This window comes from Anas acuta, chromosome 15 (assembly GCF_963932015.1).
Source record: "Anas acuta chromosome 15, bAnaAcu1.1, whole genome shotgun sequence".
Lineage (NCBI taxonomy): Eukaryota > Metazoa > Chordata > Aves > Anseriformes > Anatidae > Anas > Anas acuta.
Window position 1 is genome coordinate 1381114 of NC_088993.1, and position 26887 is coordinate 1408000.

The 26887-nt window shown below is 40.9% G+C and overlaps 1 protein-coding gene across 5 annotated transcripts; it reads left to right on the forward strand.

The window, feature by feature from the left end:
- The first annotated feature begins 816 nt into the window (after nucleotides 1-816).
- LITAF (lipopolysaccharide induced TNF factor) lies at nucleotides 817-19811 on the forward strand. Of its 5 annotated transcripts, none has more exons than XM_068699947.1 (5): nucleotides 821-1156; nucleotides 10034-10169; nucleotides 14033-14215; nucleotides 16619-16778; nucleotides 17104-19811. In XM_068699947.1, the coding sequence occupies exons 3-5, from the start codon at nucleotides 14038-14040 to the stop codon at nucleotides 17210-17212; spliced, it is 447 nt and encodes a 148-aa protein (XP_068556048.1). In that variant the 5' UTR covers nucleotides 821-1156; nucleotides 10034-10169; nucleotides 14033-14037; the 3' UTR covers nucleotides 17213-19811. The 5 variants fall into 5 exon arrangements, with proteins under 5 accessions (XP_068556052.1, XP_068556048.1, XP_068556050.1 ...); XM_068699949.1 differs by having other exon boundaries at nucleotides 821-1051; XM_068699951.1 differs by lacking the exon at nucleotides 10034-10169 and having other exon boundaries at nucleotides 817-1051.
- The last annotated feature ends 7076 nt before the right edge of the window (nucleotides 19812-26887 follow it).

The window sequence follows — 26887 nt, forward strand, 5'->3', positions numbered from 1 at the left end:
AATCAAAACAAAAGCAAAGCCCACCATTTTTTTTTTAATTATTTTTTATTTTTAAACAGAATCGGGGGCGAGGAGTATTCATGCTGGCAGAGCCCTTGTACTTCACTATCTGATCAAAACCCTGCATACACATACCTGTAGGCAATACGGTAGGTCCCTCTGACTGCAGAGTTGACTCTTGGGCTTCTTGTCGCTTGGAGTGAACGCACCTTTTGTCCTATGAAACTTGAATCCTGGCTCTGGGATGGGCTTGAATTGAAGCTTTATATGTGTTACTTAGGGCGAGGGCCAAGAAAGGTTTTAAGCACAAAACTAAGACTTCAACAGATTTTAGATACTTTCAGCCAAAAGGCCTACCATAGAGTCCTTGCTGAGCCCTGGGGGGTTGGTGACTCCTTCCAGTCACACGCAGATTGAAGCACTTAAATAACAAATCTTGCCAACTGGCTCATTTAAACTGCAGGGGTGAAGCAGAAGCAATTCTTGGTGAATCCCTTTCAGGGATCTGGCCAGTAATGGTTTCTGTCTTACCTTGGCACATATTTTTGAGCTGTTGGGTTGGATGGATGAAGGAGCAACAACCTCTGTAGCTTCCAAAGGCTGAATCCAATTAATTGCTTCTAAGAGCCCCAGTTAACATCACTGGATCTGCTGGAAGGTTTTTTTGATAGTTTTCTTTCTGTTTTGTCACATGCAGCATTGGCTGAAAGAGATGGTCCTGGTAAAAAAAAGCATATAGAGGAATTAGGGGAAGGATTTATTTTATTCTCCTGTTTTAGAAAATGGGCAGTCTGGCAATGCTGATTATGGGGAAGCTGAGGATCCCTGTGAATCTGGGAACCTGCGGGTAGCCCCAGGGCAGGACTTTCCAGCGGGACGTTTCTCTGAGGAGGCAGCTTCCGCTCCCGGCGTCGTGCATGGAACTTTTCGTGTTTCCCGAGGCTTTTTTTGCATTTCGTTTTCCTTTTCAACTCGCCCCGCTGCCAGGTGCCGCAGGCCGGGGAGGCGGAGCGGGGGCGGCCGGTCCCGGAGCCGGGGGTGTCCGGGGCAGGTGCGTGATTCGTGCAGTCTCGGGGAAGGGGAGGAGAAAGGGTCGGGACGGGACAGCGGCTCCAGCCGGGCGACGGGGAGGGCAGGCGGCGGCCGCTGCGGAGCGGTAAGGGACGGGCTGGGGGAAGCAGTGGTTGCGCGGGCGCCTCTGGAGCCGGGACGGGTGGGAAAGCGCCGGGCCGCTCGGAGGAAGCCATCGGTGGTCACCGAAGTTGTGGGCGAAGAGAAGAAGGGAAGGGAAAGGAAGGGAAGAAGGGAAGGGAAAGGAAGGGAAGAAGGGACGGCACCGGGCGCCCATCTGTCAGGGCCGCTCACCTGAGGGAGCGGCGCAGAGCAGCTCCCTGTGGTGCTGGCGCTGACCCCGCCGCCGCGCTGGGTGTTTGGCCATGTTTACTTTCTGCCTTACCAAACCTACATGTAAAGTGTGCATCCTCCTCTGCTCAGGACAACGGGCTGCCTAATGCGATTTCTGGTCTCCTTGTGTTTTGTTTGCTAGTGTTTCGTTGGTAAATCCAGTGTGACTCCAATGGCACTGGTTGTCTTACTGAAACAATAAGGTATTGAATTTTTTTGTTCGTTTGCTTTTTTCCCCTTAAAGTATCACAGAGTTTTATTCTTTAACAAACAGCTGAGAAATCTGTGTGACTTTAATGTGCTGTTTCTCAGAAGGTTGGTGAGTTAGGATGCTGTTGTCTGGAGTTCAGGTAACTAACATGGTGGCCCCAGCAAGTGCTGCATTACAGCTTGCTGCTGCGTGCTGCAAAAATCCCGAGTACTCCCATAAACCTGTATATCCTGCCTGACTGTTTAAAAAAAAGATTAGCTGTCAGTCTGCCTTTCATTCTGGGTGCTGCTGATCAGCAGCTGTCTTCAGCGCTGCTGTGACAGAGCTCCTGTAATTATCTATGGTTTTGGAGAGCAAAACCTGGGGTTTCTAGCAATGGGAACTGAGGAGGAATAGTGCAAACAGATTAATCTTGCCAAATCTTAGCTAAAGAGTAAGGGAAGGATGACAGTGTATTTACTTGTCCAGGCTGGGTTAGGAAATCTGTTTTCATAAGCCTTTATTTTCCGTTTCTTTACGCTAAGTAGAGAGATGGGTTATTACCTTCTCTTGCTCTTGTCCCCAGGCTAATCTTCAAGCCAGATTGAAAGACACATTTGTACTGGCCGTATGAAGTAATAGTTCAAATATTGCTTTAGGGTTGACGTTCAGAGCGAGAGGGATATCAGTAAAATTCTGTTGACAAGCTGAAGTTGTGGTTGCATCCCCAGTGATTAGTCTTTTGATGAGATTGTCTTTTAATCCTGATGTCATCTTGTTCTTTTTAAAAGAATTTCCATTAAAAATAGCAATTCTATTCTAATTTCCATTAGAAATTAGATATATTAATGGGATTGATACTTGGTTTTATTTTTACGCTGTTTGTTTTAGTACTTGATAGTTTTCTGTGCCTCAGAATTGAAATGTCTTCCTTAGTTAATTAAAAAAAAAAAGGGGGGGGGGAGGGGAAGAAGAAGAAAAGAAGAAAAGAGATGTCATCATTCCAGGGATGCTGCTTTGAAGACCTGAAACCTGTTTGCTTCTGTCTTGTAGGGTGGGGAGAAGAAAAAAAGGGTAGATATCATTTTTGACTAGAACCACCTGCCCCAAATTAGTCAGTGGTAAGAACTGAAAAATGCAACATCATTTGGAAATAAGTATTGGCCATAAGTACTGAGACTAGAAGAGTTTGTGCTAGAATTTATGATCATGAGCATTTTGAAATCTATTAAAAGGTGATGATTTCTTTGACCTTGTTTCCTCAGGGAAACAGAGATGGGGATTGGCTTCAGTTGTGCAGCATCTGCCACGCAGCAGGAGCGATGACTGGGGGCAGTTCATCAGCATTTGGATCTGTAGCTTACTCATAAGGGGAAACTTTTTTTTTTCTTTTTTTTTTTTTAAAGAAAACAGAAGGTCAGTGGTTTTTAAAAATATAATTGTAGAATATACAGTACTACAAAAACTTAAGCTTAGTCATCTTTTGATTGCTTTCTTCCATCTGCCAAAGCTGCAGTGTGAGTAGGAGGTTGGTGTGAAAGCTGAGAACAATGCCTTCCACACAAGGAAGTGAGGGGTTACCAAAATAACTGCTCCTGTGTACACACTGTGCCTGTAGTCACGTTGTTCTTTTCTTCTGCACCAGCTCCTATGTTTGTCCTAGCTACGTGGCCAATCCCACACTGGACTAAATACACAACTCCCTTTCTAATAAACCATTCCACATTTCTGCTTAGTCTGCTGGGAAGACCATGAGACAACTTGAGTGTATAAACATCAGCAGTGCATAAACATGGACCAGCAGAGCTTTGTCAGACAGGAGCTGGTGGTTGAGAACTGTAGTTGGGAAGTTACGGTAGTAGAAACCTATGGGTTAAACACTAGGATATACAACTTGTCAACAAGCTACTTAAAGGATGATGTAGACACAACAGAAGCTGGTTGTAAGTTAAGGGTAAAATTTTTTACAACTTCTAACGTGGACAGACAGAGGTTTCCAGAGCATCTTGCATAAAAGCGAGAAAATCAAACTTGTCTTAAAACGGATCTTAATCTTGAAAATCATGTGTTAAAATTTTAAAATTCATGTGTTCTCAAATATATCTATTTACATTATGCTTGGTAAACTATGGAAAAAAGTCAGGACTGCTACTAAAATCCAGTTTCCTGTTGATACGAAGATGCTGATCTAGAATCTGCATTTCAGTAGGTGTACAGCAGTACTTGGGGCATGGGCATTTAACAGACGCTGCAGTTCCACTCCTTGTGGTCTCTGTACTTGGGATGAATTAGTGCCTCAGTGACCTGAATCAAGCTGGCAACAATGGGGACAGCTCAGCAATAAAGGCAGACATCTGGTGAATTGTCCTCAATGAGGAAGTCGTTAAAGCAATTTAATTTTTGTTTACATTTGAGGACTGGTATCTTTTGCATCAGTTTTGTCCTAACTTAAGTACCCATGTCTTAAAACAGAACTGGGCCTTTGTTATCTGTTTTTTTTTTCTTTTTTTTTTTTTTTTCTAGCAACCCATCTTCTGTTTTTTGTGTTATTAAACAGCAGTATAGGTCAGAAGGAATCCCCGGAGGTCATTTGGACCAGCTGCCTACTTAAGACTAATTTTAGGAGAGGTTTTTCAAGGCCCTTTGACTTGTGTTCTGTCACAGCTGTCTGTTCTGGAATGTGTTTCCTACTTCTGTTTTCATTATGGAGGCATTTACAGCAAGCTATGGTGCTAATGGGGAAATTCAGCCTTAGCTATCTGGCTCATTTACCGTGCCTTTTGTTTGCTTCTGGTAAAAACTGTCCCGCTTCAGTTTCCTTCCAACTAATCTATTCATTTCACTTGAATGTTTGGCCCATCAATTCTGCTAGGATTCCAGAGCGGGCATTTTACTGGTCTTAAAAGATCAGATAGTACAGTCATGTATGCCTGTGAGTCAAAGCTTTTTTTTTTTTTTTTTTTAATTGGTGCCAGACTTTTTTTTTTTTTTTCTGTTTCTTCTCCACTGTCTCTCCAACGGAAGGCTGTGTTATACTCTGCACTTTAAGATAGTGTCTTTCAAACTGGGGACAGCTTCTTGGAATAAACCTGAGGAATGGGAATATGGGAAGGGGATCATCGAGGAGACAGCAGTGAGATGGGGATAGAGCAGCAAGAGTCCAGAGTCTGGCAGGAGTTTGTGAGATGCACTTAAAGCTTTTTGGATGGCAATGGCAGGGAGACAGTGGCTTAGCTCTTGTGCTCCTGGCAACCCTGTGCATCTTCTGTCGTTTGGTGTTGGTGCTGTCTGCTCCCTTCCTCAGCTTAAGCCCCTCTCACACTGGGCTATTTTACAGCCCCATTTCTCCTGCCAGCTCCTCTGCTGCATTCCCAGCCACTACCCAGCACTCTCTCTTCATCCCAAGTGGAAGGTCTTGTGTTCCTGCTTGAGATCTGCTGTCTTGCACTGAACCATGAAGGATTGAGTTTACATGTGTTTTTTTTTTTTTTTTTCTTGATCCATCAAATCTATCATTTAATAGAAGTCTTCCCCAAACTGCTAAGAAGTCTAATAAAATAGTAACTTTTGGTGCTCTTTAAAAAAAAAAAAATCCTAATGGTTTCTGATGATGTTGTTACCTTGTTCTTCATTTGGATAGCCAGAACAGAGGCTTACAGAATCATCTAGGTTGGAAGAGACCTCCAAGACCATTGAGTCCAACCTCTGACCTAACACTAACCAGTCCTCCACTAAACCATATCACTGAGTTCTACATCTAAACATCTTCTAAAGACCACCAGGGATGGTGACTCTACCACTTCCCTGGGCAGCCCATTCCAATGTCTAACAACCCTTTTGGTAAAGAAATTCTTCCTAATATCCAATCTAAACCTCCCCTGGCACAACTTTAGCCCATTCCCCCTTGTCCTGTTGCCAGGCATGTGGGAGAATAGACCAACCCCACCTCGCTACAGCCTCCTTTAAGGTACCTGTAGAGAGCAATAAGGTTGCCCCTGAGCCTCCTCTTTTCCAGGCTGAACAATCCCTGCTCCCTCAGCCACTCCTCATGAGACTTGTTCTCCAGACAAAGCCTTACTGTCAAAAGTAGTGTGTCAAAAGCCTTACTGAAGTCAAGGTAGACCACTTCCTTTCCCTCATCCACCAAGCAGGTCACTTTGTCATAGAAGGAGATCAGGTTCATGAAGTAGGACCTGCCTTTCCTAAACCCATGCTGACTGGGCCTGATCGCCTGGTTACCCTGCAAGTGCCGCATGATAACACTCAAGATAATCTGCTCCATGAGCTTTCCTGGCACTGAGGTCAAACTGACAGGCCTATAGTTCCCCGGGTCTACCCTCTGTCCCTTCTTGTAGATGGGCGTCACGTTTGCTAGCTGCCAGTTGACTGGGGCCTCCCCCAATAGCCAGGACTGCCAATAAATGATGGAAAGCAGGTTGGCCAGCTCCTCTGCCAGTTCTCTCAGTACGCTTGGGTGGGTCCCATCCGGCCCCATCGACTTGCGTACATCCAAGTGCTGTAGCAGGTTGCCAACCATTTCCTGGTGGATTGTGAGGGCCACATTCTGCTCGCCATCCCCTTCCACCAGCTCAGGGTACTGGGTATCCAGAGAACAACTGGTCTTGCCGCTAAAGACTGAGGCAAAGCAGGCATTAAGCACCTCAGCCTTTTCCTCATCTTTTGTAACTAAGTTCTCCCCTGCATCCAGTAAAGGATGGGGATTCTCCTTAATCCTCCGTTTTGCGTTGATGTATTTGTAAAAACATTTTTTGTTGTCCTTAATGGCAGTAGCCAGATTGAACTCCAGGTGAGCTTTGGCCTTTCTAATTTTGTCCCTGCACTGCCTCGCAACATCCTTATAGTCCTCCCGAGTGGCCTGCCCTCTTTTCCAGATTGTAAACCCTCTTTTTTCTCCTAAGCTCTAGCAATAATTCTCTGTTTAGCTAGGCTGGTCGTCTTTCACATCTCTTTGCTAGTGTTGTTCATCTCAGTAAAAATTCTGAACGCTAACTGCTGTCACGTGTTTGTGTGCTGAATTTGCATTCAGCGACATTCCTTACAGTAGAAGATAAAACAAAATTAGCTACTTACTTTTTTTCCAAGTCATCCTAATAAATGCTTGTAACAGGCACATCTCTTCTCTTACTCTACGTGTGCATATATTGATTCTGAGTTTTGGAATGACATTCAGTGAAAGCAAAAACAGATGGTCTGAGATTTTGGGTCTGGTTTCATGATCTGCTTACATTTGTTTGCATGAGTGTTCTTGCCATCTCACCTTGTACCACTTGTATGCTAGGAACTGATCTGACTGAAAACTCACTCTGTGGTGGTAGGTAGCCATAGTGACAAGTTGGCTTTTTTTTTTCTTCTTTTAATTATTATTATATTTTGGTAGAAATTTTCCTGAGTTGATTTAGGACAAATATTTGCTAATGCACTGTTCTAAGGATATATATTTCTTTTTGTTAAAAACAAGAAAGTTTTAAATCCATGCCAAACAATGGAAATATTCTTTATTGAAACTTGCATCGAGCTAACAAAATTTATCTTTCATAAAGGCTTCTTAAAACAGGCATTCAAGATTCAGTCCAAATGTATTTTCTTTATAGTAAGATTGAGTTTCAGGGTGGAGTGTTTAGAAACAAGTAGAGTATTTTAGATCTTTACCTGAGCAATAAAGGAAGCTTTCAGATGAGGAAAATTTTTCTGAAGGTTTTAAGTGTATTTACTCTTCCATTCTTAGCTGAGTGGTACTTCCTATTGCATTACAGGTTTGGCTGGTTGAGGAGATGCCACTAGGGTCTCTCCCAGTTTCTGCAGGCTATCAGGAGCAGCACTTCTGCACATAAGTTTCTGCTCATGTGGTGTGTTAATGTGGGGGCTATGCAGACTTTTTCTTTTCTTCTCCCTTCCTTCCCCCACAACCCTGCCTTCAGATTGTAAGGGGAAGAAGAGTCATCTGCCCTCAGTTATCCTTCAGGTGCTGCTGTGTTACCTGTGCACTGCTGTGGAATGCATTTCTGCTAAACTTTGGTGCATGCCAGGAAACGAGCTGGGATTAAAAACATAATTGCCCTCTGATGCATTTTAGTTGTTGGTTGAAGCATGAATGACTTATCTTTCTACTTTTGATTGGTTTCCCCTCCTGTGTTTTTTTTTTTTTCTTTTTTTCTTTTCCGTGCTTGTCCTTGGGTAAAAGGTGGTTTTCCACATGTCAGGGTACACATTTGTATCCTGTCTTCAGAAAAAGGGTGCAGTTTTAAACTACACAATCTTAACAAACTGATCTGGGCAGTATCAATAATTCTCATGAGATGGGGTTTGCAACCTCTGGTGAAAAAATGGCACTAAATATGTGTTCATATTGGGTGAGGAAAGGTGTAGTTGGTACCATGAGGTGAAGACAGGTGAAAGGCATGAGCCAGACCCTGATCCCAACTGATCAGCATCATGAACGGAGTGGGAAGAAGGAAGGAGATGACTGCAGCTTTGTAGCTCTGTCCTCCTCTCTGTATTTTGGAGTATGACACAGATAGCATTCCCTATATGTTCTTACAGTAAATCTGGCCCTTGAGAGAAAGGGAATCTTGAAGTCATATCCCTTCCTAGGAAAAGACAATGGCATAAATTCACGTTTGAATGGGTGTTTACTTGGCAGACGGTGCAGGTGTCGATTATCACAGGGCAACCTGTTATGTTTTGGGCACATTCAGTAATACGTCTGTAGTTCCTGAACTGTGACGTACATTCCTTCGGATTTTCCCTGTATTCATTTTGATGAAGAAGAAGATCAGAGTAAGTCTTCTACACTAGGCTTTATAATTCAACATTTGAGTTTGCGTTCTGCAGAAACTACCCAATTTCTGAGAAACCTGTGCAGTGGGAAGATGTACTCAGGAACACTGTGCAGCTATTTAATTAAAATGTAAAGTGTCACCTATATAGTGGTGTGTTTTTTTTTTTTTTTTTTTTTTTTTTAAATTACATGAACATCATCAGGAAGTTCTCATGTCTGATGAACTATAACCCAGCTGAAACCTAAAGTGTGTAGCTGCCTGTGAGTGTACTTTTAGTTCCAAGTCAAGGATTTATCTCGGGCAATTCCAGTCAGATACAAACCCTGCAGTGTGTGATAGAAGGTTTCATAAGGAACCGTTGGCTAATAATTTCCTCAGATAAATTACCTTAGAAGTCTGATTTACTTAGTTCACTTTATTGAATAGCAAGGTAAAAGGAAAGTTTAGCCAAGTGCTGTACTTTTTCAGATACAGCCTGCAAACTCCTCTTGCCATGTTAGAACTGGCGGTGTGGGTTAGGCAGTAAGTGCTTGAAACCCATGCTTTGGGTTTCAGCTTGCTGCATGGGTTTGTAGTTTAGGGATTAACTTGGGGGTGATGTGGAGCACTTGAATCAACTGAAATCTGATTTTGCAAAATGCAGAACTGCACAAAGTGGTGCATACTGCTGAGTTTTGCTTAGCAGTCAACAGTTCTAAAAGGCTTCCATTCCCTGACATTTATGTGGCTTTAGTGCAGTTATAAAAGTGACAGAGCTCTGTGCTGCATCCTCTGTTGGGCGGGAGGATATCCATGTATCTTGCTGTTGATAGGATGTGCTGCTTGTCTTCCAGGTCTCCAGCTAGCATAAGTTACTAATCTAATGAGCTGGTTGCACTTGAATAGAGTGATTTGTGAATGCTGTAGCTTTTACCAGGCTTTTTTCTACCTTTATGCCAATGTTATTCTGTATGTGGAGCAACAGATCTCTGCATAAAGCAATAAGCTAGAAGAGTGCTTTGCCCCATGCAGGTGTTCAGCGTCAGTATGTGCTTAGGAAGGAAATGATTTGGGCTAAGACAAGTGTGAACAGATAAAAGTATTTGTGATTCTTTCTCTTGAGAGAATGAACAAAAAGAAAAATCTGGAGAAAGGAGTTGCTGCTCTTTCTATTTTTTAATTTTTTTTTGGAGTCTAGTGACTCACCTACCCAGCTTTAGTGCAGCTGAGTAGCATAGTGAGTCAATATTCTCCTTTCTCTGCAACTGGAATACAAGAGGGTTTTTTTGTTGTTGTTTGTTTTTTTTTTCTTCATGAAAAGCAGAAGTGTGGGACAAGTAGCTGAAGCCATTGGTTTTTGTCTTACTACATGCATTTCTAAAGACTCAAAGCAGAAGGGTAGTGAGAGACAGGGAACAGAAGCAAGAACTGCTCAGTTCTCCTCTGTGCTAAGTGGCATTTGGATTTGAAACTTACAGATGTAAATGGAAACTCTTGTGTAAAAGACCCAGTTTTGAATTTAGTGTGCTTGTTGGTCATTCAGTGTTTGCTTCTCCTGGTTTGAGATAGCCTACTGGTTTGCATATGTGCAAGGAGCAGATAACAGGCAAGTCAAATGTATCAAAAAGTTATCAGTCTTATCCTTTGTCTTTTCTTGCAGTTGAGTACTTCTCACCAGTCTTCCTTTTTGAATTATTTGGGAGCAGCATTTGAGAGTCTGTTTTAAGAAGACAAAACTTGTTGGCTTGGTTTCTGCCTCTGCCATCAGCTTGCTTTGGTGCCTGTATTTCAGCCATGTAAGTTCAGTTTATCTTTAAATTAGTAAATTGCTGTCATTTCATACGATCAAAGTTCCTTGAGTTGGAAGGAACCCATAAAGATCTTTGAGTCCTGCTCCTGACTGAGCTACCCCTGACACAGCTTTAAGCCATTTCCTTGTGTCAGCTGTAACCAGAGAGAATAGATCAGCACTTCCTTCTTCCCTCTCATCACCCCTTCATGAGGAAGTTGTAGACAGCCGTGAAGTCTCCCCTCAGTTTCTTCTTCTCTAAGCTGAACAGAGTACCCTTAGCTGTTCCTCATATGATGTATGTCCTTACATAAGTAGCTAGGTACAGTTTGTTAATGTGTTGGAAATTTCAGTCTTCTCTGTCCTATATGGGTGCTTAAGACTGTATCAATTTTTATATGATCTGGTGTTGGTTTGTGATTTAAACCTTTTGTTCTCTTTGCATTCAGGCATTATGCACTAGTTACTCTTCTGAGACAACTCTGTATTAATGGTATTTTATATAAGAATGTATCTACAAAGCATACAAGTAAAGGCAGAAGCTGCTCTGCTCTTGTTTGCAATGAGCAAAATGCAGATAGTAACTGGAAATTCTTAGTGCTTTTATGAGGTTATGCAGAGTGGTACAGCATACGTTACTAACTCAGGCTGTAAGAATTGCCTGAGCTAAAACAAAATGCTGAAAACCCTTTCAAGAATGTCCCTCTGGCCTTTGTTTTCATTGCTATCTAATCTTTAAGTTAATGCTTATTACCATATCAACTTACTCTAGTTACTATCTTACCTGAAACTCAGATAATATTGATACTCAGCAACTTTTCATAATGCTAGTTGGTTTCCTTTTTCTAGGTGAAGCTGGTTTTTAGTTAATTCTAGACCCAGTCTTGCAATGAGTTTTGTGGATAGGGGCTCGTTTACAAGCAGTTTATTCAGGATTTGGGCCTTAACTTCAGAGGAAGTAGCATTTTACTTTGGAAACAGTGTATATAAAAGTAGATGTTTAAAATTAGTGTTGCATTTATTTTCAACAAATAGTGCTGAACTAATGGAAAATAGAGTAGCAAGAGATGTCAAGAGATTCAGGAATCTACTTAATGTTGTATGACAAATACATCAATAAAAGCTTTGGTCAAAACTTTATGGAGGGAAGGCTCTGAACTCTTTAGCCAGTTTTTCCAGTGCTTAAATGGTCTTAGTGCTAGACCTAAAGAAAAGTTTATTATTTTGAAGCTTTTCTTAAACTTTTCATTGAAGTTGTGTCAAAGAAGAGTTTATTCAGAGCTTCTTCATTGCTACCTGTCTGTTGTCATTATTCTCTCTGGCCTCTTGAAATTAAGGAACCTCAGTTAATTTGGCTTTTTCTCAGAATTTCTCTTCTCTAGCCTGTCTGATTGTTCTTGATGCTTTTCTTTGCAATCTGCTCACCTGTTTGTTTCTCAGATACTGTACTCCTGTGGGGCTTTCCCAGAGCAGCAGACCTTTTTCAGCTGTCATACAGGAACTCCCTCTGCTTACACACCCCTTCATGATGAATCTTGCTGGTGCAATTTTTTGCTTTACTGGTGCTTTTAATCATATTGTTCTTTGGAAACAACAAATTTTGAAGCTCACCTCCATGTATAAAGAGAATGGAATGAGGTAACCTGGAAAGAGATGGTTGTAGATATATAGTTTTACAACAGTTCTCTCTACTTTGGAATCTAAGTTCTCTGGAAAAGCAATCACTTTAGCTTAAAAGTAAAAGGGTTATTCAGGCTGCTCTGTCAGGAAACTTGTGCAATATCATATTGCACAACAAGTTTAGGCTGGTTGTCCCCTGATCCCCTGACTGTTGTTCCTCCACTGTCTGCTGTGACTTTGTATTGATTTCTGTGTGAAAGAAACTGTGATCTTCCTTTTTCTCAGAAATTAAGTTCCTCAAAGGCAATTTAACTACTTACAGAGCTACATAGAGATTAGCCAGCTTTTATGTTGAGATTTTTCTTATTCCTCTCTTGCCTGCTAGGCCACAAATCCAGCTACGTCTTCATGGACAACACGAATTTCTTTAAGGATCCTTCACTTCACTTTTATTGTTCATCTGTGTAGTGACTTTGCATATTGGCAGCCAATTTACACTAAACCTACTGGATTGTAAAAACCCACAGCATAGGGTAGCTTGTGAGGAAAGGATTGTTCACTGATTGATCTTGTGAGTTTATCCAGGTCTGAACTTCAGTCTTTAATGTTCAGGTTTGAGTTAGCTTGCGTCTGTGATTAACCACGTTCCTCCTTGGTTTGTTTTGGGAATGAAATTTCATTTTCATATAACATAGAAAAGGAACTTGGGGTGGAAATAACTTGGTAGTCATAAGCTTCAGAAAATAAGCTAAGTTTGTTTTAAGATTAGCTTAGTATGTTTAGGTCCTGTGTTTACTGTGCAGTGTAGCAATGCAGTGATATCCCTAGATGTGGTATGAACAGTAGGGAGAATTGTTGTGCTTATAATGCATGGTTTTTTATACCACAAGACACTGCATATATACCCAGCGAGCTGCTTTTCTTTTTATTTCCTTATTTATTGGAAACATCTGTCATTGATTTTTAGTTGGATATGAATCCATTTCATTATATTCAATAAAGTGTTTAATTTAGCTCATGTTTCAGCTCTTCAGTATAGAAATATGTATTTTTATTTTTATTTTTAAATCAAAACTTAGCAGCAGGGTTCATAGTATGGAAGTGAGAGCAGCAAGGTTTGACAGTAATCCTATATTGTTGTGAGTCATTTTTTAACATAAATTTTTTGATCATCAGTGCAATTTCTTGTATTCATTTTGTTCATACTGGTGCTATGGTAAGTTATTGTTCCTACCCTTCTATAAGAATACAGAATGAGTGTGTCAGACACAGGTTTCCCACCCCATATCGTACTGAGTGGAAAGACTTGCATGTACACAGAGGAATGAAATACGCAACTGAAGGGGATTGAGTATGGTTCTAATTGATCTGTCTGGTGGTCCTTAGGAGGAAGAAAAAATAGGAGATGCTTAATTAGTGTTGATGCTATGAGAGATTGTTTGACAAAGAAATTGGTGAGCAGGGCATAGGGATTGTGTAGGCAGTGAGAAAGATAGGAAGTCCCTGCTGGAATCTGTCATTATTTCCACATTGAGAAAAAGCAGTGGTTAGCATTCTGTATTCTGTAATAAAATAATATAATAGTAATTGATAGAGAAAAGTTCCATTAACAAATTCATAGAAATCTTTGTAAGCAGCAAAAATGAGAAACTTTAGATTTACTTGAGAATAACAAAAGCTTTGATTTGAGTTGGATGTACTTAGTTGTTTGCAGTTTCTTTTTCCTTCAATATAAATATTTATTAATTTCAAATCATGGCAAAGATCAACATTCTGTTTTAAATATTTGAGCTTTACCACAAGCTGGGCTTGTATTAGTTAGCAACTATTATGCAGCCTATCATAGTTGTTGTTTTTGGAGGAGAGTGGGGACACCTGAAGTATGGTTCTTGCAGAACTGGGAGAAACTGACATATAGCTTAATGTACTAATAAAGATGCATGATATCCCTATTTTTAGCATATTTAATTTACAAAGGAATGATTTGTGGTAGGAAAATGTGTAAACAAAAAAAAAACAAACAACAAAACACAACCAAATAAAAAAACAGAAGAGAGAAGAAAGCAACAACAAAATCAAGATTAACTTTTAACACAATCAGAAACACAAAACAGTCAATACATTTTGTGCTGTGAAATGTACATTTTGATCTAGTTAACTACCTGCTTTGTGTCTGAATAAAACCTAATTAGTTGACACTTCTCCTAAATAAAGTCCTTAGTTACGATGTTTATCTCCATTATATTCTAGATACAATGTCTGCCCCGAGTACTGGCTCTGCCCCGTCTGCACCACCTTCTTATGAGGAAACAACAGGAATTAATGTGAACTATCCCCACCCATATCCTGTCCCAGACCCTGGCCAGAAACCAGATGGGAAGGGGATGAACCCTCCTCCGTACACAGGACAGCCTATGCCAACAAATAACCCCGGTAAGCCTGAAACTTTACTGTACCTCATGTTAAAGAGGTGTCAAGCGGCTGTAATAGCTGCTCTGCAGAAACTTCAAGATTGTGGTTCAAAGGTGTTCCCTACCTACCCAGAAAAATTTTTGAAGTGAATAAGGTCAGTTAAGTCTTGTGATACCCACAGAGCACACTGATGTCAATAATGTAATTCACCTTTCTACAATTTTTAATGCAGACTTAGTTTTAGACAATCTGTTTTGAATTACAAAATGCCATGCTGATTTCTTTTTGTCATTGTGTATTTGCTCTTACCCTCAAGTATTTTGGAATTATCACAGAATCACAGAATTGTCTAGGTTGGAAGAGACCTCAAGATCATCGAGTCCAACCTCTAACCTAACACTAACAAGTCTTCCACTACACCATATTGCTAAGTTCAACATCTAAACGTCTTTTAAAGACCTCCAGGTATGGTGACTCCACCAGTTCCCTGGGCAGCCCATTCCAATGCCCAACAACCCTCTCAGTAAAATTCTTCCTAATGTCCAACCTAAAACACCCCTGGCACAACTTTAGCCCATTCCCCCTCATCCTGTCACCAGGCACGTGGGAGAACAGACCAACCCCCACCTTGCTACAGCCTCCTTTAATGTACTTATAAAGAGCGATAAGGTTGTCCCTGAGCCTCCTTTTCTCCAGTCTGTACAATCCCTGCTCCCTCAGCCGCTCCTCATAAGACTTGTTCTCCAGACCTCTCACCAGCTTCGTCACCCTTCTCTGGACTTGCTCGAGCACCTCGATGTCCTTCTTGTAGCGAGGGGACCAAAACTTAACACAGTACTCGAGGTGCGGCCTCACCAGAGCCAATTACAGGGGGACAATCACTTCCCTAGCCCTGCTGGCCACACTGCTTCTTATACAAGCCAGGATGCTGTTGGCCTTCTTGGCCACCTGAGCACACTGCTGGCTCATACTCAGCCGACTATCCACCATCACTCCCAGGTCCTTCTCTGCCTGGCAGCTCTCCAACCACTCATCTCCCAGCCTGTAGCTCTGCTTGGGGTTGTTGTGCCCCAGGTGCAGGACCAGGCACTTGGCCTTGTTGAACTTCATACAGTTGGCCTCTGCCCATCGGTGCAGCCTATCCAGATCCTCCTGCAGAGCCTTCCTACCCTCACACAGATTGACACACACACCTAGCTTGGTGTAATCTGTGAACTTACTGAGGCTGCACTTGATCCCCTCATCCAGATCATTGACAAAGATATTAAAGAGGACTGGCCCCAGTACCAAGCCCTGGGGGATGCCACTAGTGACAGGCCTCCAACTGGCTTTGACTCCATTCACCACAACTCTTTGGGCCCAGCTATCCAGCCAGTTTTTAACCCAACGAAGCATACGCCAGTCTAAGCCATGAGCAGCCAGTTTCTTGAGAAGGCTGTTGTGTGAAACTGTGTCAAAAGCCTTACTGAAGTCAAGGTAGACCACTTCCTTTCCCTCATCCACCAAGCAGGTCACTTTGTCATAGAAGGAGATCAGGTTCATGAAGTAGGACCTGCCTTTCCTAAACCCATGCTGACTGGGCCTGATCGCCTGGTTACCCTGCAAGTGCCGCATGATAACACTCAAGATAATCTGCTCCATGAGCTTTCCTGGCACTGAGGTCAAACTGACAGGCCTATAGTTCCCCGGGTCTACCCTCTGTCCCTTCTTGTAGATGGGCGTCACGTTTGCTAGCTGCCAGTTGACTGGGGCCTCCCCCAATAGCCAGGACTGCCAATAAATGATGGAAAGCAGGTTGGCCAGCTCCTCTGCCAGTTCTCTCAGTACGCTTGGGTGGGTCCCATCCGGCCCCATCGACTTGCGTACATCCAAGTGCTGTAGCAGGTTGCCAACCATTTCCTGGTGGATTGTGAGGGCCACATTCTGCTCGCCATCCCCTTCCACCAGCTCAGGGTACTGGGTATCCAGAGAACAACTGGTCTTGCCGCTAAAGACTGAGGCAAAGCAGGCATTAAGCACCTCAGCCTTTTCCTCATCTTTTGTAACTAAGTTCTCCCCTGCATCCAGTAAAGGATGGGGATTCTCCTTAATCCTCCGTTTTGCGTTGATGTATTTGTAAAAACATTTTTTGTTGTCCTTAATGGCAGTAGCCAGATTGAACTCCAGGTGAGCTTTGGCCTTTCTAATTTTGTCCCTGCACTGCCTCGCAACATCCTTATAGTCCTCCCGAGTGGCCTGCCCTCTTTTCCAGATTGTAAACCCTCTTTCTTCTCCTAAGCTCTAGCCACAATTCTCTGTTCAGCCAGGCCAGTCTTCCCTGCCAGCTTGTCTTTGGGCAAGTGATATACCTGGTTGTAGCTCAGAGGTAGAGGCTCTTTTCTTCTTCGTTTACCTATTGAATAAACAGAATATTTCTTTGCTCAGTTACAGTTCAGACGGTGTATGTGCAGCAACCTGTAGTGGTATTTTATGACCGCCCAGTTCAGATGTGCTGCCCTTCCTGTAATCAGATGATTGTGACGCGTCTCTCGTATGAGTCAGGAGCATTGACATGGCTATCATGTGGTGGCCTCTGCCTGCTGGGGTAGGTTAATTCACGTTTGCACTTCATTTTTCTCTTCTCACATGACCTTTGATAGCTCTAAGGAGTAACAAATATATTGTAGACTCTCAGCTCTGTTGCTTTCTCATTCTGTCTCAAATCTGATCCTCGATAGCTGGAATAGCCCATGTTGAGTATAAGTCCTACAGGACCTCGAAGCAGGTCTGCAACAACCAATAATGTGCATTCTTCCTAAAGCTTCATGGTACCAGTTTTATGGATAGCTTTTGTAGGAAATATATTCAACCTTCTTGTGTGTATAACAAGTGTTAAAACTGTGTTTTTTTTTTTTTTTTTTCCTTTGCAGGTGCATAGCTGGCTGCTGCTTAATTCCCTTTTGCATTGATGCCCTAAAAGATGTGGATCACTTCTGTCCAAACTGCAATGCTCGTGTTGGTTCTTACAAGCGTTTGTAGGCAGTGTTTAAACATTGATAATTGATTGATTTGAAGTTGGCTAGCACCTCTGTAAACCCCTTACAAAGTTTTATGAAGGCTTTGTGATTGTTTCTGTGCATCCTGTCACTGGAAACCAATCAAAAATGATGTGTATTGCTAGATTGTTTGAATAAGAATTTGCTAAGAATAAAGGATTCTGACTTAGGCCTGTAGAAAGTACGTGTAATCTTTATGGGCCACCTAATCCAGCACCAGTCCAGCAACTATGTGTTGTTCCTCTCTGCTTTATGTAAAACAGATTGGTGATGTTGGTCCAGTTGATCTCATCTCAGTCATGTTGCACACTGGTGTGTTTGCTTAGGGCTTTAGCACAGACCAAGAGGATAATGTCTGGAGAACCATATAGTCTCACTCTTGGTGTCGATGCTTTTGCAACAGCACTGTTTACAAACTGGCAGGGAGTTGCTTACCTCTGAGAGACATTCGCCTCTGACAAAAGAAGTGATTTTGGTCCCCGATGTTATCATTTGGGCACCTTTTTATGAGCACTAAAATTCACTTTAAAACTTTTTCTGTGAAAGACAACCAAACCTAAAGGCTTTTTCCTTCTGGAAGCTGCATTACCAAATGGCGGTAAACAATAACTCAGGTTACTGTGCATCAGCAGTGATTCAATCTAGTGCCTGAATTTCCTTGCCAGTTTTGAGTCCAGAAGTATCTCCACTTTGCAGTGGAGATGCTTATACACGAATTTCTAATAGATATTTTTTTCAGATTTTTTTTTTTTAATTCTTTTACTGCTGATTTATTAGTCTGTGAAATGTTCTCTTCTCCACACCTCATTGGAAATGTCAATAGAGCCTCAGTTGTAGTATTGGAAGGCTTCCTTATACATTTACATGAGTTCACTGATGGATCATAAACAAATCTTACCTTAAAGCTGGAATTCCACTTGCAAAACACAAATAAATACAGGACCTGTGTTTTTAATCATTGATCTGTTTGTTAGTTGTGGTTTCTTCATTGAGAAGGTAGCATGTTTGTTAAGGAGTTTCTCTGATGATTATTTAGACTTGCACTCTGATTTTTCCAAATGAAAGATAAGTTCTGTTCTCAGAAACCTAAGCTGGATATGCTTAGTTTAGTTGGTGATCACAGAAAATTAACAAGTGACACTCTGAAGGTTGAACTATTTTAAACAGCAGACTAGGTCCAAGTAAAATCCAAATGCATTTGAGTGATACCTGTCTAGAGAAGGCAGAGAAGTGTTTAAGCAAGGCTGTGGTGCTAACACTGTATTAATCTCTGTAAAAAGCTAAAATAAGTACTGCATTTATTGTTCTTGCCACATGTGCCTTCTATAAATGTTTGGTGTAAGTTAACTTCTCAAAAATCTTCAAATGCTTTGTATTTGAAATCTGAGTTTTGTGGATTACAAATACAATGTCTAGGCCTTGTTAATTAGTCTTTATAAATTGCTGCTGTTTGTGGTTCAGTTTGTAAGTGATTTAAGAGCTTCCTTGTGCATTTGGAAAAGGCTTCGGATTGTATGTGTCTTTGTATTTACATTGGTAGCTACTAACTAGCAAGAGAATAATGGAATGGAAAGAAAAGGTGGTCGGTTTGTAGCTTTCTGCTTTGGGTCTGCAGTGCAAGCTCATATTTTCTATCTGCTGTACCACCACAGTAATGCCTTTGATGTTATTTAAGGACCTGGGTGATGCTCCATTGAATTTTCTGTTCTGATGACACAGTCACTGGTCCTCCCTTATGCAAGTCACAGGCATTACTGTAAAGCAGCCTTTTTTTTCCCTCGATTTCACAAAAAATGTATTTTTTTGTCAGTTTATCATCAGAGTAAGACAAGAAGAAGCAACGAAGCATATGTTCCCTTAGCTCTCCATTTCTCTACGAAGTGCTGGTTGGAAAATCTAAGGTGGTAGCACCACGATACAGAAGAACACTGACTACCTCTTACTCCATCCTCCCCAAAAATTATAAATTACGTGGGTTTTCTTTTTTTTTCCTTTTTTTTTTTTTTGAGCATAGTCAGTTGCATCTGTTAAATTGCTGTTATGGACTGAGACAGGTAATGTTGGCAGCTACTCCATGTAATTAAGCATTATGCAAAACTTTTTGCTGCCCCCTCTATGCTTAAATTTCCATAAATACAAAGCCTGTACATGTTCTCTTGTGTATGGATTTATCTACAGAATGTGCCAAAGTGACTTGCTTTGTTATGCTTATTTTAGACAGACAAATGCAGGATATAACTTGCTGTGTGTGGAAAATGTTTAGTTTGATTTTGTTAAGTTACTGTTTGTTTTTAAAACTGGTTGTATTTAAAATAAAAACTTTTCTTTATATCTAGTGATTGTAATGGGAAAATTATAGAATTTGGAATGTTTCCAAACGTGAATGTTAAAATAGTTGTCAAGAAATGTAACTATAGGATGCAATTTTTCAGTGTCTCTCTTGGGCCAGATCTCTGAGAAATGGCTTTCCATGGCGTGCAGATAAACTGCTTACACACAGCACATTTGAAAATGTTACAATATCCCTGTGCCTACTGAAGTAGGTGTTTTCTATTTTAATAATAAATCTTCCTGAAATACTCTTGGTCTTGTGGCCCCCTCTTGCTCTCTGGGATCTATCTGTGCTTCACCATGTGCTGCCTGCTCTCTTTGCATCTGGATCCCTTGTATTGGGATGGGACTGCATGGCCTCTCTAGCTGAGGTGTGGTGAGCCAAGAGGGTAGGCAGGGTGCATGCATGGTAGTTGATTTTGGTGATCTTGAAGGTGTTTTCCAACCTCTAAGACTCTAGGCCCTGGCCAGCTGTGTGCCTTCTGTCTGGGGTGAGTGCTTGAAGTGGTGTGTGCAGAGGGTGAATAGGCAACCTGGAGAAAGAGGGGCTAATGGGAAGGTTCTGGTCCTTGGGACCTCTTTGGAAGAGGTCCCAGCTGTAGCTCCCAAAGGACATGCATAATAATTTTTAGTCTTGATAAACTGTTATTGACAGCTAAAAGAATGGTGCAAATTATATAAAAATTACTGACCTGTTTATGCCTCAGAGTTTTCTAATGATTGTCAGAGTGATAGTTATTTTTTTTAGTTGAAATTCTTTTCTGTAAAACTCCAATTGCACTACAACTAATCCCATATACATGTGGTATACCAGTGACCTCAAGGGAGAAAATAAGTACTAAATATCCTTATATTCAGTGGGAAGCAATCCTATTAATTATGCAAGGTTATCCTGGTTTTTTTTTTTTTTTTTTTTTTTCTAGTTGTTTTTCCTTTTGTATGTCTGAAGCAATGCACTCTTTTATGTATGTATGTATATTTATTTTCTGAGATGCAGAAGATACAGGAAGGTGAAGCTGATAACTTGCACATCTATTCTAATGCATTTTTTATGAACAAATTAACCAAAATATAGGTTAATGAGTAATTTGAATTGTGAAGAGTTTTCCTCTGCTGATAGATCCAGAAGTGGCATGCTGATCCCATTTCCACAAATGCCTAAGGAAAGAGTGGGGTCACCTGAAACCCTCCAACCTCACTTAACAAATTCAGATGAAGCCTTCCCCAACTGCTACCTTCCTTAGCTTTCAAGGACAACATTGCTGTCTGTTCCACTCGGACAGCATTATTTCCATTAGACTTCTGTCTTTAATCAACCAGTCTTGCACAGTGCTCAAACTTAGTTATTTCTAATGATGCGTGAGCCAGAAAGAAACATCTCACCATGCAAATGACATTTAAAAAAAAAAAAAAGGGAAAAAAAAACCCTGTTAAGTAAACACTAGCTGACAGCCTTATAAGAGGGTGTTACTGAGCAAAAGCAGTGGTTTCAAAAAGCTGCTATTTATTGCAGTGTTTTGGAAAGCATTTCGGACCATCTAACCAAAATAAATTTTTGATGAAGCTAGTTGATTTGTGTGCTAAAAAACAGTCAATTATTCTTCACAACTGAGTAACTCAAGGTAAGTAATAGAACACATGCCAACATCCTAGGAATAAACAACTTCGGAAGTGCAAGTACCTTGACAGAGATGTCAACAATCAAAGTGTATAGTTCTGGTATTTTATAACAAATTCACCTTTGTGTCCCTACTTTTTATTAAAATAAATAAATAAATAAAAATCCTGCAACGGGATGCAAATTGATTAGCTTCAGGATGACTTTTAATGTGTTTTTTTTCTTTTGTGAAGTGTACCCTCCATATGGTGTGCCAGATATTGCCGAATGTATCTCTATACCTGATTCACAAGTGATTTGTTTTCTCAAGTTAAGTCACCAAACCATACATGGTGAGACCTGCTGATTTCAGAGGAAATGCTTCTTATACCATTCTAAATCTTTTTTTATTTTTTTTTTGTGTGTGTGTTTTTGTTTTCTCCTTATGATTTTTTTTTTTCTTTTTTTGGTTTAAGAATCTGAAAATCTACTGTCTGTTTGAACAGGTGGCTGTGTGGTTTGGAGATACTAAAAATAGTCATGCACAAGTCTAGAATAAAAGTAAAATGAGTAGGAAGCTTTTTCAAAGTCCCGTTGTGGTTGGTTCATTTGTTTTTTGCAACTCCTTCGTATTCATGTTTCAAAAAGAAACAAAAAAAAAAAGCTTTAATGAGCTCCAGATGGTTATTGTATTAGCAGGGTGTGTGACAGACAATGCTTTAGGATTTAAAACCATAATATAAGATATGAATCTGAACATGACAACAGGGATTTCACAAAAGCATTGGAAAAAATAACACATAAAAACTGAAGTAGTTTCTATCTCTTGTTTTTCCAGACAGTATCGCAATCCAAAGACTGAAGCGTTATCTGTAAATCTTGGGTAATTTCCTCTATGATGGAATAACTAACATCAGTAGGAAAGGGTGAATGCCCCTGCTGTGCAGCAGCTACCCTCCCTGCTTCATGCACAGCCTCTGGAACAGTTGGAGCTGCATGCTCCATCACCACTGGGAAGTGTTTTCTCTTGTCACACTTGGGAGGGAGAAAGACAAAACCCCACCATGCTGGGTCTGCGATCCAGGCAGTCATAGCTTGTTACCTTTTTCACCTGGAGGAGGGGCAGAGGGAACATTGCTGAGGGAGTAACTTGTTGGCTGGTGGACATCGCTCAATTGTACAAAAGTGATATTAGGCCTGTACTTCGTAAGATACTTCTGTACATAATGGTGCTCAAATATTCTGCACTCTGAGATAAATATATATATATAAAAAAAACACTATTTTGAGTTCATTTTTGCATAGGAAAGAACAAAAAAAAAAGGTGAAAAATCTCAACACTTGACGCTCACCAGGCCCCAAGCAGGTGGGCAAGATCATGGTCTATTTTTGCAAAGACAGATTTTCTCTTTTGGGGGCCCTCCTGGCACTTGGCTCTGACTCTGCTGCCCAGGGAGAGGCAGGGGCACTCCCTAGGGGGGCAGCGGAGGAGTCTTGGGGTGCTGCAGGACCTGGGCCCAGCCAGGCACAGCCTCCTGCCCTCACGGCACTATGGGGTTTGGGCCCCACAGTAGAAGGAGGACATCAATGTCCTGGAGTGTGTCCAGAGAAGGGCTACAAAGCTGGTGAAGGGCCTGGAACACAAGTCCTGTGAGGAGTGGCTGAGGGAACTGGGGGTGTTTGGGCTGGAGAAGAGGAGGCTCAGGGGAGACCTCATTGCTCTCTGCAACTGCCTGAAAGGAAGGTGTGGGGAGCTGGGAGTTGGCCTCTTCTCAGTAGTGATAGGACTAGAGGGAGTGGCCTCAAGTTGTGCCAAGGGAGGTTTAGGTTGGAAATGAGGAGAAATTTCTTCCCAGAAAGAGCAGTCAGGCATTGGAATGGGTTACCTAGGGAAATGTTGGCACCACAGTCCCTGGGGGTGTTCAAGGAAAGGTTGGACGTGGTGCTTAGGGATGTGGTTTAGTGGGTGACATTGGTAGTAGGGGAATGGTTGGACCAGATGATCTTGGAGGTCTTTTCCAACCTTAACAATTCTAGGAGTCTATGTTGGTTGTGGGGAATGAGAAATGGGCACAGCGATCACTGTTGTAGTTGGCCCATTAATTGCATACTTTGGTTAGTGGTCTAAAAATTTATGTCTGAAAACACTCCTTGGTTTTGAGGCACCCTTTCCCACTGGGAAATTAGTTATTCTGAATAAATAATTGGTGACAAACCCAACCATTACCATCCCAGGACAGTATCCACTGCCTTCTGCCTTTTCCAGCTGTTCCGGCTGCAACAGGCATCTGTTCACAACTTCTTGATAAGACACGGAAGCAGTAAAGTCTATTAAGACATCAAAAGGTTGTGAAAACATGCAGGTGGGACCTGGGGCACAGGCTGTGGGCAGCCCAGCTAGGCTGCATCAGCACCCTGCTCTGAGGGAGCTGTGGCTGCCATGGCAGGAGGCAGTGTCTGCAGGTGCTTGCCCCAGGTGGGCTTTGTAGGTTGGGGGCCAGGGCCAAGGGTGCTTTCCTCCTGCTTCTGGCCATTAGGAGCTAATGTGAGCATTGTAATATTAATTTTAAATGCCTCACGGGCCTTTGCAAAACAGACTTTGCCGATTTGTTAAACCTCAGATTTTGTTCGCAATGCTAGCATAGAGTGTTCAGGAATTCATGGACATCTTTACTCTGTTGTGTGCTACAAGGTGTTTCTGATTAAATTTATTTCACAAACTTGTGAAATAAATAGATGAACAATTCTCATAGACTTAGTGCCAGGTAAGTCTCCTGAGTGTCATTAAACTAGTGTTTGTAGCGTTCATGTCTAGTTTTCCTCAGGATTTTCAAAGTATGAGTAGGTTATCTGTGACAGAAACATATTGGAAATTCCTCTGGGAGATTTATTTGTCTGTTTTTCTTTGGGGTGTTGTTTGCTTGTTCATTTATTTTAAAGAAAAATCTCTGTTATGGGGGAGGTAGAAAAAATGCTTAAATACATTGAGCTTGTTTTTCAGCCTTGGAGTGCATGTTCTGCTTAACAGCCCACTTGAATTAATGAAGTTGGTCAAGTACATAGGGCACTGAAGATATAATGTATTTTATTGTAATGATTTGACTTCGTGTTTTTTTTTTTTTGTCAGTGTTTCTCAGAGCTTGTGCCCTTCATGTTAAAACTTCAAAGCTAGGAATTAAATGTCTGGCTTACAATAGGCTCTTAAATATCTGAAAAAAAAAAAAAACAAAAATAAACAAACAAAAAAAAAAGCCCTGGAGTTTTGTTTGTGAATTTATTTGCTCTTAATAAAAATTGATTGGTAGGTTTATGAAATTGTCAACCCCAGGTCTATAAATCCTTGTGTGCACTCATTTACGTACAAGACATTTTTATTTCTTTGTTTCAATACAGTATCTTCCCTAAAAAATTGAAAGCCCCAAAGCCAGACGTTTACATTAAAATGCAGGTTTGTTTATTTTGGAAAGTGTGATTTACAGCTGCAACTGAAAAAGCAGAGCAAGATAGTTTGAACGTTATAGAGAATGAAAACCAGGTAACATTGATTCTGTTTTCAGAAAAATAGTCACTTCTAAGCCAAAGCCCAAATCCACAAGCCTCTCCGCTGCTAAGCTGTGCTGATCATGATGCACTCCGGCAGTCTGCGTACAATGTGCAGTACAATGACCCGAGTCTAAATTGTGAGTCTCTTAAGTCTGAGTTGTAGAATATTGAAATGTAACCCAGTCTGTAATTAATGCTTTTATATGAAAAAGTCACCATATGGTTATTTTTCATGGATCTTCTTGTCCATATTCAGTCTGTAGCTCTCATTGTTATTACTGAATGTCAGTCCTCAGTGTGGTATCAGAAGGGGACCTGTCTGGTTCTCAGACACCCAGATCAATGGTGACTTCTGATGGAAACTTCTGAATAGCTGCTGCTCTTTTCTTAAAAACATTTGAGTTTCTCTAAATTCTGCTCAAATACTAATGTCCAGTGTTTACAAATTAAAACTTTTTCTCCAGTGTTGAGAAAAAAAAAAAAAGAAAAAAAAGAATGGATCTTTTGAAAAAGTTTGCTTGTTAATCCTTAAAGAGAACTCTTCTGCTATGACACAACAGCTATCATAAATGCTTTATTTTTCCATAGAGGTGTCATTACTCTAAAAATAGCAGTTGAAATGCTAACATCCATAGCTAAGTATTTGTTTTAAAGCTTTGAAATGTGGCTTCTTTTAGGAAAGACTATAGCATCTTTTCAGAAAGGTCATCAGGACAGTCCAATTTGTTTAGTGTGATGCATATGTAACATTTGAGGAAGATACATATTTCTTGTCTCTTGTATGTGATAGGACATATATGCAATGTTGTTGATTTGTTGTGCGGAGCATTCTGAAGCATCCCAAAATTTGTGTGTGGATTCCCAAAATGTAGTACAGTCTTGTAAACAACAGGTCTGACACTGCCATCTGGTTAGTCCCTGCTGTGTTTCAGTGACCTCAGGCACAGGCTGTCTCTCAGCATAGTTTGTACAACCTTTCCTGGTCTCCCTCTTTCCTCCAGCTATTTTCTTGTAGGAAAGGAGCAGCCTGTGACCTGCATGAATTATTTTGTATGAAAATTTAAAAATATAACTTCAAGAGAAAATTAGATTTGTAAAAAGAAAAGAAAAAAAACACACAAACAAACACAAAACACACACAAAACAAACAAACAAACAAACAAAACCAAACAGAAACAAACAAAAACCACAATGCTATAAGGAAAGTCTAGTTTTTTAGAGAGAAAAAATGTTTCTGAAAGAGCTTCTGGAATTTAATGACTAATAAAATGACCATATTCCAAGATATCATTTAGATTTGAGCACATGCCTAATTCTTTGTGGTATGCTTATGCATAAAATTAAGCACTTATGTACCCTGACTCCAGACATGGATGTCATGCATGAGGTTAATATACACTAACTGGAAAACTTACTGTAAAGCACCTAATTCATTTGAAAATGAGTTTATGTTGGTATCTCAATCAGATCACCATGTTGTCCTAAATATGAAGGAAAGGCTACACAAGGGGACCTCAGTGCACAAATGCTGCTTGTACGTTGTTGATGTTGGGCTATGTGGTTCTTAACAGAGCTATGATAAAGTACAAATTTCTCCTAATTCCAGCTTTGATCACCCCACTGACCTCAGTATAAACTTTGTTCTTTTAAGTTGTTCTGCAATAGCTACAAGTTACAAAAAATCTTACTCTACAAACAGTTAAAAGTCAGATTCCTGTGGAGAACAGGCAATAGTAGTGATTCAAGAACATAATCATCACAACATAAGAATTTTACTCTGAATCATTAGGTTTTAAATTCTTGACCACATATTATCTTGCCTGCTTTTCTATCTATAATTGCTGATTGTAGATCAAGAGCTGAATGACTGCAAGTTACCTTACTGAGCAGGTACATGTATTGTGTCCAAATGAGCTGAAATCTTAAAATGAAAAATCAGAACAAATAAAAAATGGAGTACCTCAGCAGAGGAAAAGCAAACAGCAAACCACACAAGTTGCAAGATTTCTACAATGAACTCTCTCTAGCAGTTTCAAAATTAGAATTTAATGTTCTGAAAAAATATAGTTGGATATGGTAGGAGGTTTTCTCAGTTATTACTTGGGTTGATCACAGGAAATCCCTGCTGATGTGTGAAGTCTCTAAGATTGTTGGATCCAGTTTCAGGCCTGAGCTGTCCCTGAGTTT

What these genes read in the sequence shown, in the direction of transcription:
- LITAF (XM_068699946.1), top strand. Translation starts at nt 9,958, where the DNA reads ATGTGCAAGGAGCAGATAACAG. An exon ending in GTGCAAGGAGCAGATAACAG is followed by an intron (nt 9,980 to 14,032) that starts GCAAGTCAAATG and finishes ATTATATTCTAG; the next exon opens with ATACAATGTCTGCCCCGAGT. An exon ending in GGTGGCCTCTGCCTGCTGGG is followed by an intron (nt 16,779 to 17,103) that starts GTAGGTTAATTC and finishes TTTCCTTTGCAG; the next exon opens with GTGCATAGCTGGCTGCTGCT.